Genomic DNA, 16,473 nt, shown 5'->3' on the forward strand with positions numbered 1-16,473 from the left:
CCTGTAATTTTTGTGTGTCCTGTCAGCTTATTTGTCTTATTTTGTGGTTTTTGTTCGTGTGTGGTGCGATCTTTGACTATTAGATAATATGTACAGTCTTAAAAAGTGTAAAATTATAAAATACTCAAAATGGATCAACAACTGTCAGAGAGATATTTATACACGCACGGATCTATGAATAATAACCGAGGTTTGTCGAGTGAAATTATGGACCGGTACGAGAAAGGTGATTGGCTGGCTATATTTAGCACCTTTGCCAGAAAATGACGACAATAATAATAATGGCGATGTTATGGTATATTTATTAATAAATGATCTATATTTAGTAATAAACTATTTCAGAGGTATCCATGACCAATGCGGAAGATTGCAAGAATATTTTAGGTCTTTAGTTTTGATTCCCAACTTTCTCCGACTGATATGCTACGCTGGAACACGTTGGTTACGATATACAAGTAAAGTATTGGGTAAGTAATTTCATTGCCAACTATTGAACTAAGTAAATGAAATGTGAATGAATGTGTGTCTGCTAACTACTAAACTAGTAAACTGCACAGTTTGACTTCTTTCTTTGGATGTTTGCTTGTCTCCTCAACTCAGTCACAGGCATATGCAGGCATGAAATTAAACTACCCGTTAATTAGTTTGAATTGAATTTCAAAATAATCAGTGTGATATAAGGGTGATTATCCCATGGGTGTGCAAAGTTGAATGTTTTTGTGTCACTCGAGTTTTTTTCTGTTTTTTTTCTTTAATTTTAAAATTTAAAAGTATTGCATGTAACTCCCCTTCATTTTTACAGAAAATATGGATAAGAATTTTGGATTTATTAAATAGTTTATACATTTTATAAGATCAGACATGGGAGAGCTGGGGCCCTGTGGGTATGCTTTTCAATGTCACTGACACTACATGTATTTTTCAAATTGTTCTTTACTATATTGATCAAAAAAATAATCATGCCAATCAGGGCGCATAAGCATCTACTAGGACTATTGTCAGATTCAGTATACAACAGAGTCGTAAGGTATTGTTGTAGAATCTTTAAAATTCAAATTTTAAATTGTCACTATCAAAATGCTCAACACCGTTTCCCGCAATATAACTTATCTACTGAGGCGAGGGTCACTTCACCACGTGCCACCAACCATATCTGTCAGTCTGGCCTGTCCAGATTGAAAACAGCTCTGTGAATATTATAGAGTTAAAGGTAAATCCAATAAAAGTTCTGATTTTGCTTGCGAGTATTAATTCATAATCAACACCGTAACGTGGTTTTCTTGCATTTGTAGTCGATTTGATCAGAAACAATGTATATATTTAATTTTGAAATGGTGTACCGATACCTAATATACGTTAACGACGTTTCTCACACATGCGCTCTTGGCTCAAAACACCATAAACTCCATGGTTCTCAACACCGTAACGCTCAACTCCGTAACATTAAGTTTTGTTACGGTGTTGAGAAACCAATACGGTGTTGAGGTTTGGTTCACCAACGCCTAAATTAAATCTTATCTTATCAACATAATTATGTAGAATAACATGTAGTTCCTCTAATATTTCACCGGAGTGGATATTTAGACCGGGAGCCCATGGGGTCAACCTAGCTGAAAATTTTCTCCTATTTGGTATCAATGTATGTATATCTGGTATCATCAGAATGTAAGTCTGCCGGGTTTCTGGTGGTGGGTGTGTAATTCAACGCCCTAAATGCCATGATCCCCAACTAGGCTAGATTAGCTCAAAAGTGTACCACACGTAAATCTTACTGCAATGTACCGTACATCTTCAGATATTACAAAAAAACTCTGACAGACATTTCTAGTGGTGGGGTACCCCTGACAGAGCTATGTAATTGCCAGACATTTGTAGTGGTGGAGTATCCCCGACAAGAGTTATCTAATATTTAGACCAATGCTAGACTAGATTAGCTGAAATCTGTACAACCTAAAACAGCTTTGGAGTTGTTATGTACCACCACAGGAGTCATGAATGACCACTGCCAGACAGTTTGTGCGGTGGGTTACCCCTAACAGACACGCCCCAAAATGCCACGACCCCAACTAGGCTAGCTTCGCAGGCACTGTTCGCGTATTCTAAAAAATTAAATTTTTAGCCAGGATGCGTAGTATACTAATACCTAGACAAGTTGGGGGGGGGGGGGCGTGGCATTTTGGCGTGGAATACCACACCCACCGCCAGAAACCCGGCAGACTTACATTCTGATGATACCAGATATACATACATTGATACCATATAGGAGAAAATTGGTACACTTTTCAGCTAGGTTTACCTCCTGGGCTCCTGCTCTAATTCTCCACTGGGATGGCAAACATCCTATAACGATAAAGATAGTTATTGGCCATTCGTTTTATACAATAAACTTAAAATTCGAGTAGATTGCTTGTGCTTTAATGGAAAATACAGAATCCAAATCCCTTTCTAATGGTCATTTTGTGAATTGAAGGGTGATAGTGTAAACAGACGCCCTCGTTTATAGCGAAGCGAAAGATAGAGAAACCGACATTTTGTATAGATGGGAGTAGAATGTGAGAAGTTTCATATTCTATGAAAGTGTGTATCTTTCTAAACCAGGAAATTGTAAAACACATTTATTTGTACTGTGTTGATCACAAATAAGATAAACTACAAACCTAATCCAATTTCATTCCTGTAGAGCGAAAAAGGCAGGTCCTATTGAAATGGGCCTGTCTGTCTGTTTGATCAGCCCACCCGGACTACATTTCATTGTCAACCTCAAATTTTATCTGCAACCTGTATATTTGATCTCTTACCATATATTTCATTTACCACCAATCAGGGCCGTAACTAGCTCAGAGCAACGGGGGTGGGGGTGGTGGCGGTGGGTGGGAGGGGGAAGTGTTCTCAGGGGTGCTGTAAAAATGACGGACAATGTATATCTAGGAGGGCTTCCAGAAAAATTTTCAAATTGAACTGCCGGAAACGCTATTTCCTGCACTCTGGGCAGCCTCGTCAATCGACTTTCTCCCTTTCACACCGAAGAAATCGGTCAATTTTCATGCAAGACCCCTCATTTGAAGAAAATTTGAGCAGAAAACCTCCAAATAGTCCTCTTTGAAGATCTGAAAAAGGTAAAAAATCAAGAAATCTGGATAAAATCCGTAAACACTGCGAATCCGATATCAAATACCGATGATTTTTTTCTCATGGGGCGAAATTTTTTATGGTACTAATTTTAGTTATACAGGCGTGCTACCAATATATTTCATTTCCAACCGTGTGTTTTATTTGACACCCGTATATTTCATTTACTACCCATATATTTCATTTCCAACTGTGTGTTTTATTTGACACCCGTATATTTTATTTACTACCCATATATTTCATTTCCAACCGTGTGTTTTACTTACCACCCGTATATTTCATTTACTTCCCATACATTTTATTTCCAACCTCATGGTTTTTATGCCAACCGTATAATTAATTAGTGTTAAATCAGTATTTTATCAAGATTTTAATGTGCTCCCGATAATATCGATCAAATATTCAACGAGTTTTGATTGTGTCTGGAATAAAATGTTCAATAAATTACATGTTCTTGAAAGGTTTAATATATATATTTTTTTGTAAAGTAGCAAACTGTTATGTAAACATACTTTTTTTTATAATATCTAATATAAGGTTATTGTTTATTATATAAAGTCACCAATTTAAAAATATCAATCTGAGCATTATCATTTCGCATAAGGGCATATGTTATCTCAACACCGTCACATAATTTCAACACTGTCACGGGAATTCAACACCGTCACAGAGTGTAAAATCTCTCATTGCTACTTTTTCTTAATGTTAAAGAACCATTTTATAAGCGGACAGAAATACTAATTGATCAGTCTGTGTTACTGAATCAAGAAATCAAATACAAAATCATGTTTTTATTGCGCTACACTTTAATACAATTACAAAATGTGGAGCGATTTGTGGTAAGTGGTATAAACTACAAATTACAGCAAAGAAATTATGACGATATAAAAAGAAATTTTATTTTTGAAGTGTAATCCCCTTCATCTTTTCAGAAGGGTGAATGTTTTTGCGTTTTCTGGTTAATTTAAAATATTTTTTGACTATACAATACCGTTACGGTGTTGAGATTTTGTAAAACACGTTCCACTAAAAGCTTAATTTTTTGTCTTAAAATTCTAAAGACTGCATGTCAATTCATAACATAGGACGTAGAAGATACTAGTTGTCAAAACAAAGTCAAAAATGTATCGCTTCGAGATGGTTCAATAATTCGGAACTCTGATACCATGAATGCACACTCACGAGATAATTACCCATAAATATAAATATATAATAAAGCTGATATGTGGTTTTACGTAGCCTAGCACAGTACGTATGAGTTTTTCCTTTGAAACATCATAATATAAGGCAAAACGATGCCATGAACAAAAAAGACATCAACTGATCAACTGTTTGTTCAGTGCTGTAATTGTCTACGATATCGTTCAGCAAATAAATACAGTTAATTCTTACTAATACTTAACCCGTGTGTGTGTGCTCACATTTAGTTATCAGTAATCAGAACCCTGGTATTTTGACTGTTAGCATGGAGGCCACAGTGGCTCAGTGAGTAAAACATTGGTTCGCTAAACTGGAGGTTGTGTGTTAGATCCTGGTGTTGGCGGAGAAATTTCATGAGTTCCCATTTATCAATGATACATCACAGAGCCTGGCAAATTGCCAAATGAAAGCGCATTCAGATGGGTCGAAAAACCAAGGTCCCATGTAGGCCTACACATTGGTGTGCACATAAAAGAACCCCATGACGGCTGGAATTCGAAATAAGAGAAAAACATAGTGCCACTGTCCAACCAAAATTTCTGACATAACACACAATATGGCATATATGAACATTTTCCTTAGTCCAGTCAATGCAGAACTGTATGTAGGCCATTATAAAACCCTGTTTCATTTTGTTATCGACATTTTGTTATGAAATTTGCTAATTTGATATTCGCGCACATTGGATCATAACTTCCTGAATTATGGCCCCTGATAGTACTAAAATTCACATTTTTAGCTTGTGGTCCCTCTAGAGGTCACAATTTTTATCCGATTTAAAAAAACGTTTTAGTATATCACCGTTACACCCTAATGATGGTTGAGTTCGAATTTTGCAAAAATCGGACCAAAACTGCCAGACAAAATGTCCGTCCCTTGTACGCAAATAGTGTAAAATATGGTATATCAAGGTTGTGGACCCTCTAGACGTCACAATTTTCATCCGATTTTGATGAAACTTGGAATGCATGTTTATATCCCAAAGATCTTGTTTCCTTTTGATATTCACGCATTTCGGATCATAACTTCCTGTTTTTAGCTTGTGGACACTCTAGAGATCACAATTTTTATCCAATTTCGATGAAACTTGAAATGGATGTTTATAACCCAAAAAATCTCGGTTCCTGTCAATGTTCACACATAACTTCTTGGATTATGGCCCCTGATTGTACGAAAAATCACTTTTTTTAGCTTGTTTTCTGTCCATCTCTTGTAAAATGTGGGCGCAACTTGCATGACAACTGCTTGTACTTAGTTTCATTTCCTTGTAATTCACTGACATGATATTCTAGGAGCTATCAATATTTGTCAGAACTAAATTTCAAATCTAATAAAAGCTTGTGTTTTGTCTTTTTTCAGAAAATGAAAAATTTTTACTCAAAGTTCATAGACGTGTGGATGATAGTCATCAAATTTTAATCAGAGGTATCCAGAGAAACTATAACAATATTACCTTTTTGGTGCAAAAAATCAACTCACAGAAGATAGAATGAAAGATTACCAACCAACTGTAAATGCATCCCCTGAGACAACTAAATTATCTACTGGTACATCCAAGTCTACTGGGGATAAGTTAATGTCTGGAAAATCCAAGTTTACTAAAGATAATCCTGCAACATTTGAAACGAATGATGAGCCTGGAACTTCAAGGTCTACTGATGACAGATCTGAAACATCAAAGCCTATCGAAATGACTGCTGGACCATCCAAATCTATTGATGATAATAATACTGGACCACCGAAGCCTACATTTAGGGATGATGATAGTGATTATTTGTGGGCTTATGATGATGATGAGCATGATGATGATGATGATGATGAATTTGACGAACTCTTCGCCGTTGATTATCATGATGATGAATTTGACGAAGTCTTCGACATTAATCATCCCAATAATCATTTTCATTTAGATAGAAATGAAGGCGTTAATGGAACCCCTTTATTTCCACAGAGCCCTGAAGAAGAGTCATTATGTGAGATTTGCTATGATCATAGAACTGTACGTAAAAGATTATGTTGTGAAACACGTATTTGTTCTCAATGTTTAAATACATATTTAGAAGGTAAGTTCAACTTGTGTAACGAGGGTGGGTGGATGACTGAATGGTTAGCACGTGCGCCTGTCCAACCCCGTGGGTTTTCTCCGGGGCCTCCGGTTTCCTCCCACTGCTAAAAACCCCTACGCGCAAGCAAATTATGTAAATAAAATATTGAACCATATGTTAGTCCTGAAATGACCTAGTTTGTGTCGAGTAAATGTTAAACCCCATCTCTCTCTCTCTCTCTCTCTCTCTCTCTCTCTCTCTCTCAACTTGTGTAATTTTAGTGGAAGCCACAGTGGCTCAATGAGTACAACGATGATTCACTAAATAGGAGATTTAATGCTGGGGTTCGTTGACTGAATGGGGATCGAAATGTCTGTCATTGTGTCAAACGGTGTGGTTTTGATTCACCATGGTAGAGTCGCCTGTCCAACCTCGAGTTCTCCCAGCTGAACCAGGTGTTAGTCTCAAAATAACCTAGTTTGTGTAGGGTGGACATTAAAGTAGCTAAGTCCGTAACTCAATATCATCCAAAATCTAAGACATTGAAAACACGAATTATTTTGCAATTTAAATCAGCATTGGTGTTGTGATCTTACCTGGAAAAGATGGACTTCTGATATCCAATATTTAAGACAACATAAACATTTTACCATTGGTACACGAATCGTGTACCATAATGCGTTTCAGCGCCATTTGTAACAAGGTGCTCAAAGAATGAGGCTAGACATATTCCACAAGTCATGTCAAACAGTGATATCATATTCTTACTTGGAGAGCATGCGCAATAAATACTATCGGTGTTGACTGGAATAACCAGACGCTAGAAACTGACTTGCGGCTGAGACGTCTGGCGTATTTCGTCGAACATAACTGATGACAATTCACAGTAAAACGGACACGATTGAATGTAAAACAGTTTATATAAATTCATATTACATTATTATATGTGTTGCGACTCATTTTTGCCAATTTCTAGGTCCAAAATATTAGCGATTTAGCTCCTTTAAACTCCATTTTTCTCTCTCTTTTTAATCTTGGTGCTGGACCCGATGTCCTGCACCACATACTAAACTTAGGCTGCCTGCCTACAGTTACATTGTAGCTCCAATTGAGAACACTACAGACACTAAGCAATTTGAATGACATTTTAAGTCCTCAATCGATGACTAGTCGAAAACACTAAGTATTCTTCGAGAATTTTGAGAAGTATTTATTCTGCTTCCATTTAATGGAATTGAATAGGTTTAATAAGTCTTTGCGTGTATGACAGATGTGAAACGGAGTAGAACCACATTACAAAACAGTATACAAAATTTTGGATATGGCGGCCATTCAGGGCAGATTTATTCTCGAAGTAGATGGATCTCTGTGCAGAATTTCCTGCACCACTGACAAGGGGAAACCATGCTTAAAAATCCGGAAGAACTTTCCTAATGTCCGTGGTGCAGGATGGGGATATCCCGTGTAACGCAGTTGAAACATGACACATAATAAGAGGAAACGTTTTGATGGTACAGAAAAGTAGCTTATAAATCCCCCTTTCATTTCATTTCTGATCCATTATACAGGGTGAATGAATGATGGTTATGTTCAATTAATGGTCATTTTGTTACATCTTTTATTAAAGGACGAGTTAATGATGATAATGATCTTATTTACTGATCTTTTATTACAGGGCGAGTTAACGATGGTCATGTAAAGATTGGATGTCCGGATTCACTGTGTGATTCTTACATACATCGTGATGAGATCCTTGCATTGTTACCACTTGATTTAAAGGAGAAGTTCTATCGTTACCTGATTGATGCCAATAAAGATCCCTGTATTAAAACTTGTCCACGGTGTAGCCATGTTAAACATGTTAGCATGGATCAACTAGAAAATAAGATTGTTAAGAAGAAAGGTAAATAGAAAATGGTGACTGTAATCGAGTTTAAGGGTAATATTGACATGCAATTACGTATGTATATATTTAAACTGTTTCTAATCGAAGAGAGGTGTTATACATAGACATAGCCTGTTCGCCAATTCAAATTCAGATGTTTACTGAATAAAAATATTGTTTATAAAAAAAAGAACCTTACAATATTGATATTAATTAGAAACAAACAATTAGAAACAAAGCATGTCTAGTCCTTCGGGGGTGGGGTGGGGGGGCAGATGGCCAAATATTTAGCGTGCGTTGTATCATAAAGTCTGTCATTGAGTCAACTGGTGTGGTTTCGATTCCCCAGTTGTACATGACATGGAATAGGGTCGCCTGTCCTCCGGTTTCCTCCCACTGCTAAAGACGTTCCTTTACTATAATGAATATTAAGATTTAAACAATAGGCTTTATACTGGAAACTGAAACTGTTATAATGTCTAGATTTACTTTTGGACAAAATACTTTTTAAGGAAAACCATGTTTTCTATCATTCTTCAATAAAGAGAATTGGATGGCTGAATGGTTAGCGCGTGCATTGGATGGCCGAATGGTTAGCGCGTGCATGCTGAGTCAACTGGTGTGGTTTGGATTCCATGGTTGTACGTGACAAGGAGTAGGGTCCCCTGTCCAACCTCGTGGGTTTTCTCCGGGACCCCTACACGCAAGCGAATTATTGAAATAAAATTGAACCATATGTTAGTCCCAAAATTACCTAGTTTGTGCCGAGTGGACGTTAAACTCCATTTCTCTCTCTCTAAAGTGAATTCAAAGAATAAAAATTACCTTAAAGATACATTATGGGAGATAAGATAAAGAGCTGGCCGTTCTCACTATAATAGTTAAAAACTAGATAATGTAAAGGCAATTTGCTGAAAATTTCTGTCAAATTGATCCACTATGAACTGAGAATTAAGCGATTGAAAGTTTGACCTAGCCTTGATCATCATTACTAAAGTCTGTACGATAAAAAACATAGTCTCGATCATCCATTTCATGATTAAATTATGAATGGAAGTCGAGAAGCAAATGGGATCATAATCCAGTAAATATCGCTTTCTAGCGATGCCATCAAGAGTTGATTATGGCCTGGATAAGTTAATTAATGTCTAATTAATAATTTAGATAACATTTCAGGCCTAAAGAAAGACCTGCAATTGGCAGATTTAGCTTTTGCATAATGTATGTTTAAATCATTTCTCATTGAGCTCATTGAACACCTTATTGCACTTTCATTGAACACATCATTGAGCTTCTCATGACTAATGTAGATTTAGTTTTAGTGGTGTATGTCTTGTTGCCTGGCAACCCATCTTTAGTTGTACTGTTGTATGTTACAGGTCTGGAAGTAATGTGTGAGAAATGTGAATTACAGTGGTGTTTTCCCTGTCAGGCTCCGTGGCATGAAATGATCTCATGTAAAGAATATCGTAAAGGTGATCGCATGTTACAAACCTGGGCACATCAACAGATGAACGGCCAGCTTAATGCTCAAAAGTGTCCCACATGTAAAGTAAGTAGACTCTGGTGCTGGCACGATATATCGTTGAATCGAGACTGAAGACACACTTTTTCCGTGTAGCTTACTGTGAAAGACTCATATTTAACTAGTGTTTTCCTCTTGTGTCATTGATGAGTTTTCCCATGCGCGGTTGAGCAGTTTTCTGGAAATGGCGCATTATAAGTATTTTAATTCATTCATTCAATTGATGTATTGCGATTCACCTGCTCACGATTCGCGTATTGAATCACAAGACGCCTAATCGATATTTCACAATTCTTTTTTCTTAAATTGTTTTGTTCCTTATTTTGATTCATATCAATATCATGATATAAAAGTTTCATTTCTACGACATCGGCAAGACTTAAAATATCAATTATTGATTTATCTTGTTGTTTTCTTGGTAAATATCGACCTGGTTATGAATTGTGATTTGACTCGTATTGTAGCAACTTAGTAGCAGTGCGTGTCATGTCGCAACTGCAGTGGCGATACCCAGCACTAATAGACGTCCAGGTCCCTTTTCATTAATCAAATTAAAATTTGAATACAGTCGAAATATGGTTGTATATTGCTAATGCTAGGTTCCCACTATCACGATTCGTGCTACGATTGAAAGCGTTGTTTTATTCCTGGAGTAATTGTGGGGATCCTATTCGATTTTATCATGCGTTGAGGTCAGTCATAGCAGTTCATGGACTCAATAGGGACAATCCTATTTTAACGCATCACACGGCAGTGGGAACATAGCATTAGTGTAATGGTAGGGGAGGGGAGCAGCCCCAAGGTGATCCTATTTGATTTTATCATGCGTTGAGGTCAGTCGTGTTGATCGTATCGAAACGGATCTGCACTTAGCAGTTCATGGACTCAATATGGACAATCCTATTTTAACGCATCACACGGCAGTGGGAACATAGCATTAGTGTAATAGTAGGGGTGGGGGAGGGGAGCAGCCCCAGGTATCCACATTTCAATGAGTGAGAGGGACATCCAATTCATAACTGACCATGATTTAGTTAAAGTTTTGTTTATTTGTTTGTATATTTTGTATAATTGTAGTTCTTTTTGTGGTTATTTTTGTATTCATATTTTTGTATACTTATGTATGTTGTATAACTGGATATTTTGTATAATTGTAGATATTTTGTATAATTGTAGAAATTTTTGTATAATTGTAGATATTTATTCAGAGGGTATCCGGTTGTGATAACATGAGTTGTTCTTCCTGTCATACAAGCTTCTGTTATCGATGTGGTAAACGTTTCCGCAGTCTAAAATTATTGGGCAACCATTTTAGTCGTTTCAGTCCACTAGGATGTAAATATAATTTATTACCTAATCGACCAGGAACCAGACGCTTTCTGCGGGGAGTGGTTTTTGGTAAGTTAAATTTTTATTTCTCTCATTTGTTGTATGCTGTCCAAAAATTGAGGTCCCATGTTCATGTTGGTGTGCACTTACTAGAACCCTTAACATTTGGCATGAGGGCTGCATGACACAGGGCTGGCAATGAACAGTGTCTAGTGGTTCAGGCGGGACAAAAGAACAAGGTCCTGTGTACACGTAAAAGAACCCTTGAGAGTTAGTTTTCATCCCATCCAAAGGACTAGACAAAATGAAATGAAATGAAATGAAATGGGCTTTAACGTCCTACTGTTCTGCTCCGAACTGGGCTAATGAAGACGGGCATATGCCATACAGTGTACTGTGAGGGAAATTTTGCCCGGACAGCGGCACTACGGCCTACTCTTATAAATCCAATGGTCAATTGATCTTTACATGCACAGCAATGTGTATCACTGTATCACTTACAAGCAGGAAATCTGGATGAACTTTTCGGCCAATGCAGGGATCGAACACCCAACGTCCAGGCTAGCGAGCCAGCGTTTTTCCCACTTAGCCACTGTGATCTCCACACTTGCCCCTAAAAATTGAGAACCAGGTTTGAAAAATGCCAAATGTAAATTACATCGTGTTTTGTTCTATATTTAAAGGTGGTAAGTTATTGGGTGGTGCAGTATTAGCCAGTTTAGCATTGGCCGCCGGAGCTGTATTGGCCGGATCCTGGTTTATTATAGTACCAGCTGTTGTGGGATATAAACTACACAAACGACGGAGACATCGTCGACGACAACAAACAATACAGAATAGAATGCTTCATGACCATGCACATGATTTAGCAAGAAATATACGGGAAGAACAATTTGACATGGGGACACAAGAGTTAGATTTAGGTAAATATCAATAATGGATCTAAGTAAATATCAATGAGAATTAGATCTTGGTAAATATCAAGAATTAGATCTAGGTTATTATCAATTAGAATTAGGTCCAGGTAAATATCAATTAGAATTAGATCCAGGTAAATATCAATCCATAACCGATCAAGGTAAAGAACAGTCTTAAATCTTTGTAAATATCAAACCACAGTAATTAGAATTAGATCTAAATAATGTCAATTTGAATTAGATCCAGCTAAATATCACTTACTGACACAACAATTAGAATTAGATCCAGCTAAATATCACTTACTGACACAACAATTAGAATTAGATCTAAGTAGATATCAATTTCTGACACCAAAATACATAGCAATGATCAAGCTCATTTCATCTGTTTTCAGATGTATATGAGAATCTCAACAGTACAGAGAACTGGACAATGCTGACTCGTCTGGAAGACTCACAGGAAGTAGAAGTACTGGTTCATAGTTCAACGAATGCTGCCATTGCTTCCGATAAAACCATCTCGAAAGACAGAACGGAAAATACTGTTGTAACGTTTACTAATGTTAGAGAGGAAACCAACGAGGAAGGATACACCCGGGTTGTGGCTCACATTGTTGCAAAAAACGCAGACGACAACGATGTAAAGAACGCAGATGTGAAGCAAGATTTGACAAATCAGAGAAAATTATCAAAAGATTCAACATCAAGTTTCAAAGAGGATAAAACTGACATAGCAAGAAAGTTATCTTTGAATGAATCTGAATTAATTGATGGCGAAAATCCGGAACTCAGTAGTGATACGAATGGATGTTTCGTTAATATTTTCAGTAAAAAATGGCAGGCACACGATACCTTGCCAAAAACATTTATCGCATCCAAGTTTAAATCTAGTACATGGGAGAAAAGTGGGAAAAAACGTGACAACATCGATATTAGGACATTTTCTAATTTTTTCGCGAACCAGTCAGAGAAAGCTACCACGTCATGTGATACTAATGATGTCCCAGAATGCAGTAGTTCAGAAAAGGAAGTATTTAAACTACCAACAGATTATGTTACTTATCTGTGATGATGCACAAATTTTATTTCAGATTAATAAGTTATAGTTACAGACAATATTAAGAGTTACTTCTAAAAGCCCATTAATATTTAGAAATTAAATGGGGTTTAACGTCCTACTTTTCTGCACCAACCATGCTAAAGAAGATTGGCATATGCCATGAAGTGTGCCAATCTGATTAAAATACAGATCTATATTTTTCGTTTCGATTTTTTATACTTTCAATGGCCTCTACTACATGAAGATCTGACCGGTTGTAGTGGAAGGTCATGTCAGAGGTCATAAGATCGGCTTTTGACCCTATGATGTCAGACATTTGATTAATCAATCTGTATTGATGTTTCTAGTTGTAACTTGTTGTAACAGACCGTTTCATTGTCCACGCAACAATTTCCTCATACTGTAGCACACTTCCAATCCAATTAAAACACAGACCCTATTTCGTTTCGTTTTTTATAGTTTAAAATTTCGTTTTACTTGTCTTTACTACACTAGGATCTGGAAGAGTTGTTATATAACCCACCGAATCCCAACTGCCAAGGGGTCCTTTACATGCACGTCAACGTACACACAAGGCCTTGGATTTTTCAACCCATCTGAATGACTAGATACTGTTCCTTGCCAGGCCCTTGGTTGTGCATCACCCAGATATTTAGAATATGTTATATGTATAACACAACAAGTATGATAGTAGCCTACTATAGGGACCATGAACCAAGTATTAATCATCATCCTCATCTTGGAATTGTGACATCATATAAAAATCGATGCCGTCAACCCCTTGCAATTATACAAGGAACAAGCATTTACAGAGCCTTTGGCTTTTGTCAAAGAGAGTCGCCCCCAAGACGAAAAAGAACAAGATGAGTACCGCTTGGGGCCCAGCTCCTGGTTCAATAAATCTAGTGTGCATTAACTTCTTGTTTTATATTTATATTCTACGACTTTGATCTGTGATCATTACCGTGATTAGTTTCTGTGATATTAATTTATGTCAGATATATAATTAGATGTATATAATTAACCGGTTAATGTCAAGTATTTAATTAGCCGATTAATTCAAGTATGTAATTAGCTGTATATAATTAACCAGTTAATTTTAGGTATAAAATTAGCTGGTAAATTCATGGATATAATCTGCTGGTTAAAGTATATAATTACCCGGTTAATGAAAGTATACGATTACCTGATTAATTAAGGTATATAATTAGCTGTATTTAATTAACCGGTTAAGTATATAATTAACCAGTTAATGTCAAGTATATGATTAGCTGGTTAATTTAATTCAAGGATATATTTAGCTGGTTAATTCAATTATATAATTAGCCGGTTGCTTCAGTTATATAATTAGCTGGTTGATTCAAGTATATAATCAGCCGGTTAAGTATATAAATAATCAGTTAATGTCAAGTATGCCGGTTAATTCAAGTATATAATCAGCTGGTTAATTCAAGTATATAATTATCTGGTTAAATAATTAACCAGTTAAGGTCAATATATAATTGACCACTTAGCATATGTACATAATCAGCTAGTTCAAATGTATAATTAAACAGCATTTTAACAAACTGTTAATTTGTAATTAGGTTTGTAACTGATCTAGAGGGTAACTATATAACTTGTCTTTTATCCATTTTTCATGTGATTTCTACATATTTAATCTGAAATCTTGCCTGGTGACAGAAGTATTTAGTCTAGTGTCACTTGACTGCATTTGTCAACATGGAAAGGTGTGAAAATACATTTAATAATCCCCTGTTTTGTCACATATTTTAGCATGTTATTTAATCTGAAATCTTTCCTCGTGACACAAAATTATGCCATTTTTAATGTTGATAAAATGGAATGCCGTGAAATGCACAATTGCCACAAATTTTCCCAGCACATTTTCCAGTATAAAATATCTCCTCGTTTTATTTCTGAAAACATTATTTAATCCGAAACTTTGGACAGCACAAATTTTATGTACACAATTGACTGGCATAATTTACCGGTCTCTCCTTCAAAGGTCTGATGCACAATTTAGTGCTGTAAGAATCCCTTGCAGGCTACAATAATGCAAAAGTTGAATCTCTAATAGACATATCAGCCCAAAAATGGTTCATTTCTTTCAGTATTTACAAATTTATGTTAAATTGAAGTTTCATCGATCTGTGCTGCTCAAGCGTAATAATACCCCACTATCCTGATGGACTTAGTTCAAGACCCCACTATCCTGATGAACTTAGTTCAAGACCCTACTATCCTGATGGACTTAGTTCAAGACCCCACTACCCGATTGAATCCAAGCTGGGAGGTTATCTAAAGTTGATACATGTACTTTGATTTTGTTTTCTTATTTAAATGTTAAATAATCAATCTGAGTACATATTTAGTGTGCATTAAGCTTTGAGAAATTAGATATTTTAGCAAAAATGCAAATGGGGATCAGGACTTTAAAATACAGATTTGTGTTTGTAATATATATGTATGTATTTTTTGTATACTTGTAGACATTTATTGATTGAGACTTTAAGTCAGGGTTTTTTTTAAAACTAAAATATGTGTTTTGTTAATGATAATGGTTGTTTTAATATTTGTAAATATTTATTATTATTGTTGTGTGTTTTGGTGTGTATATTTGTTGTTTCTTTCACTTAAAGTGACTATTTACAAAGAATTGACACAAATTATGTACTGGATACTAGTGCATCAAAATGCAAATAGATTTAGTAGTCTTTCTCTGCAATTCTTATATATATATATCTGTCAATTTGCTATTAATTAGTCTTATACCTTAAGTATTAAAATATTTTAATTGTATAAATGAAATGAACTCACTGTTGTTACCGATACTTTCACTCTTAAAAGAGAATTCCCAGAAATACTTAGTGAATAAAACTTTATAATCGTGCACAATTAACTGGTTATTTCTAATTAAACATGCATTATGCAAGAGCAAAATCTGCTTATTACAAGTCTTTCTTTAGGCCTGAAATGTTATCTAAATTATCAATTAGACATTAATTAACTTATCCAGACCATAATAACCTCTCGAAGTTAAGGCTAGCCTTCGATGTTGGCTGGATTAGATTCCTATATGCCGCTAACGGCCATTGATAATTAAATCAGAAAAAGTGGATAATCGAGACTGCTGTTTATATTAATGATTTTAGTAATGATGACCAAGACTATGCAAAAATTTCACCCGCTTCTTTCTCGGCTGGGAGCCACGGTGGCTAGGTGGTTAAGACGCTGGCTCGCTAGCCTGGAGGTCGGGTGTTCGATCCCTGCATTGGCCGAGAAAGTTCATCTGGATTTTCTGACGTGGTTTCCCCTTGTCAGTGGTGCAGAACGGAGGGCCTGACAAGGACAGCTGTCTAGTCCTTCGGATGAGACGAAAA

General features: G+C 36.2%; 1 protein-coding gene across 1 annotated transcript; it reads left to right on the forward strand.

The window, feature by feature from the left end:
- Positions 1-264: 264 nt before the first annotated feature.
- LOC126814264 (uncharacterized) lies at positions 265-15,988 on the forward strand. Its single transcript, XM_050539322.2, has 7 exons — positions 265-467; positions 5,689-6,392; positions 8,050-8,277; positions 9,639-9,811; positions 10,981-11,182; positions 11,797-12,036; positions 12,426-15,988. The coding sequence occupies exons 2-7, from the start codon at positions 5,819-5,821 to the stop codon at positions 13,097-13,099; spliced, it is 2,091 nt and encodes a 696-aa protein (XP_050395279.1). The 5' UTR covers positions 265-467; positions 5,689-5,818; the 3' UTR covers positions 13,100-15,988.
- Positions 15,989-16,473: the final 485 nt, after the last annotated feature.

This window comes from Patella vulgata, chromosome 1, assembly GCF_932274485.2.
Source record: "Patella vulgata chromosome 1, xgPatVulg1.2, whole genome shotgun sequence".
Lineage (NCBI taxonomy): Eukaryota > Metazoa > Mollusca > Gastropoda > Patellidae > Patella > Patella vulgata.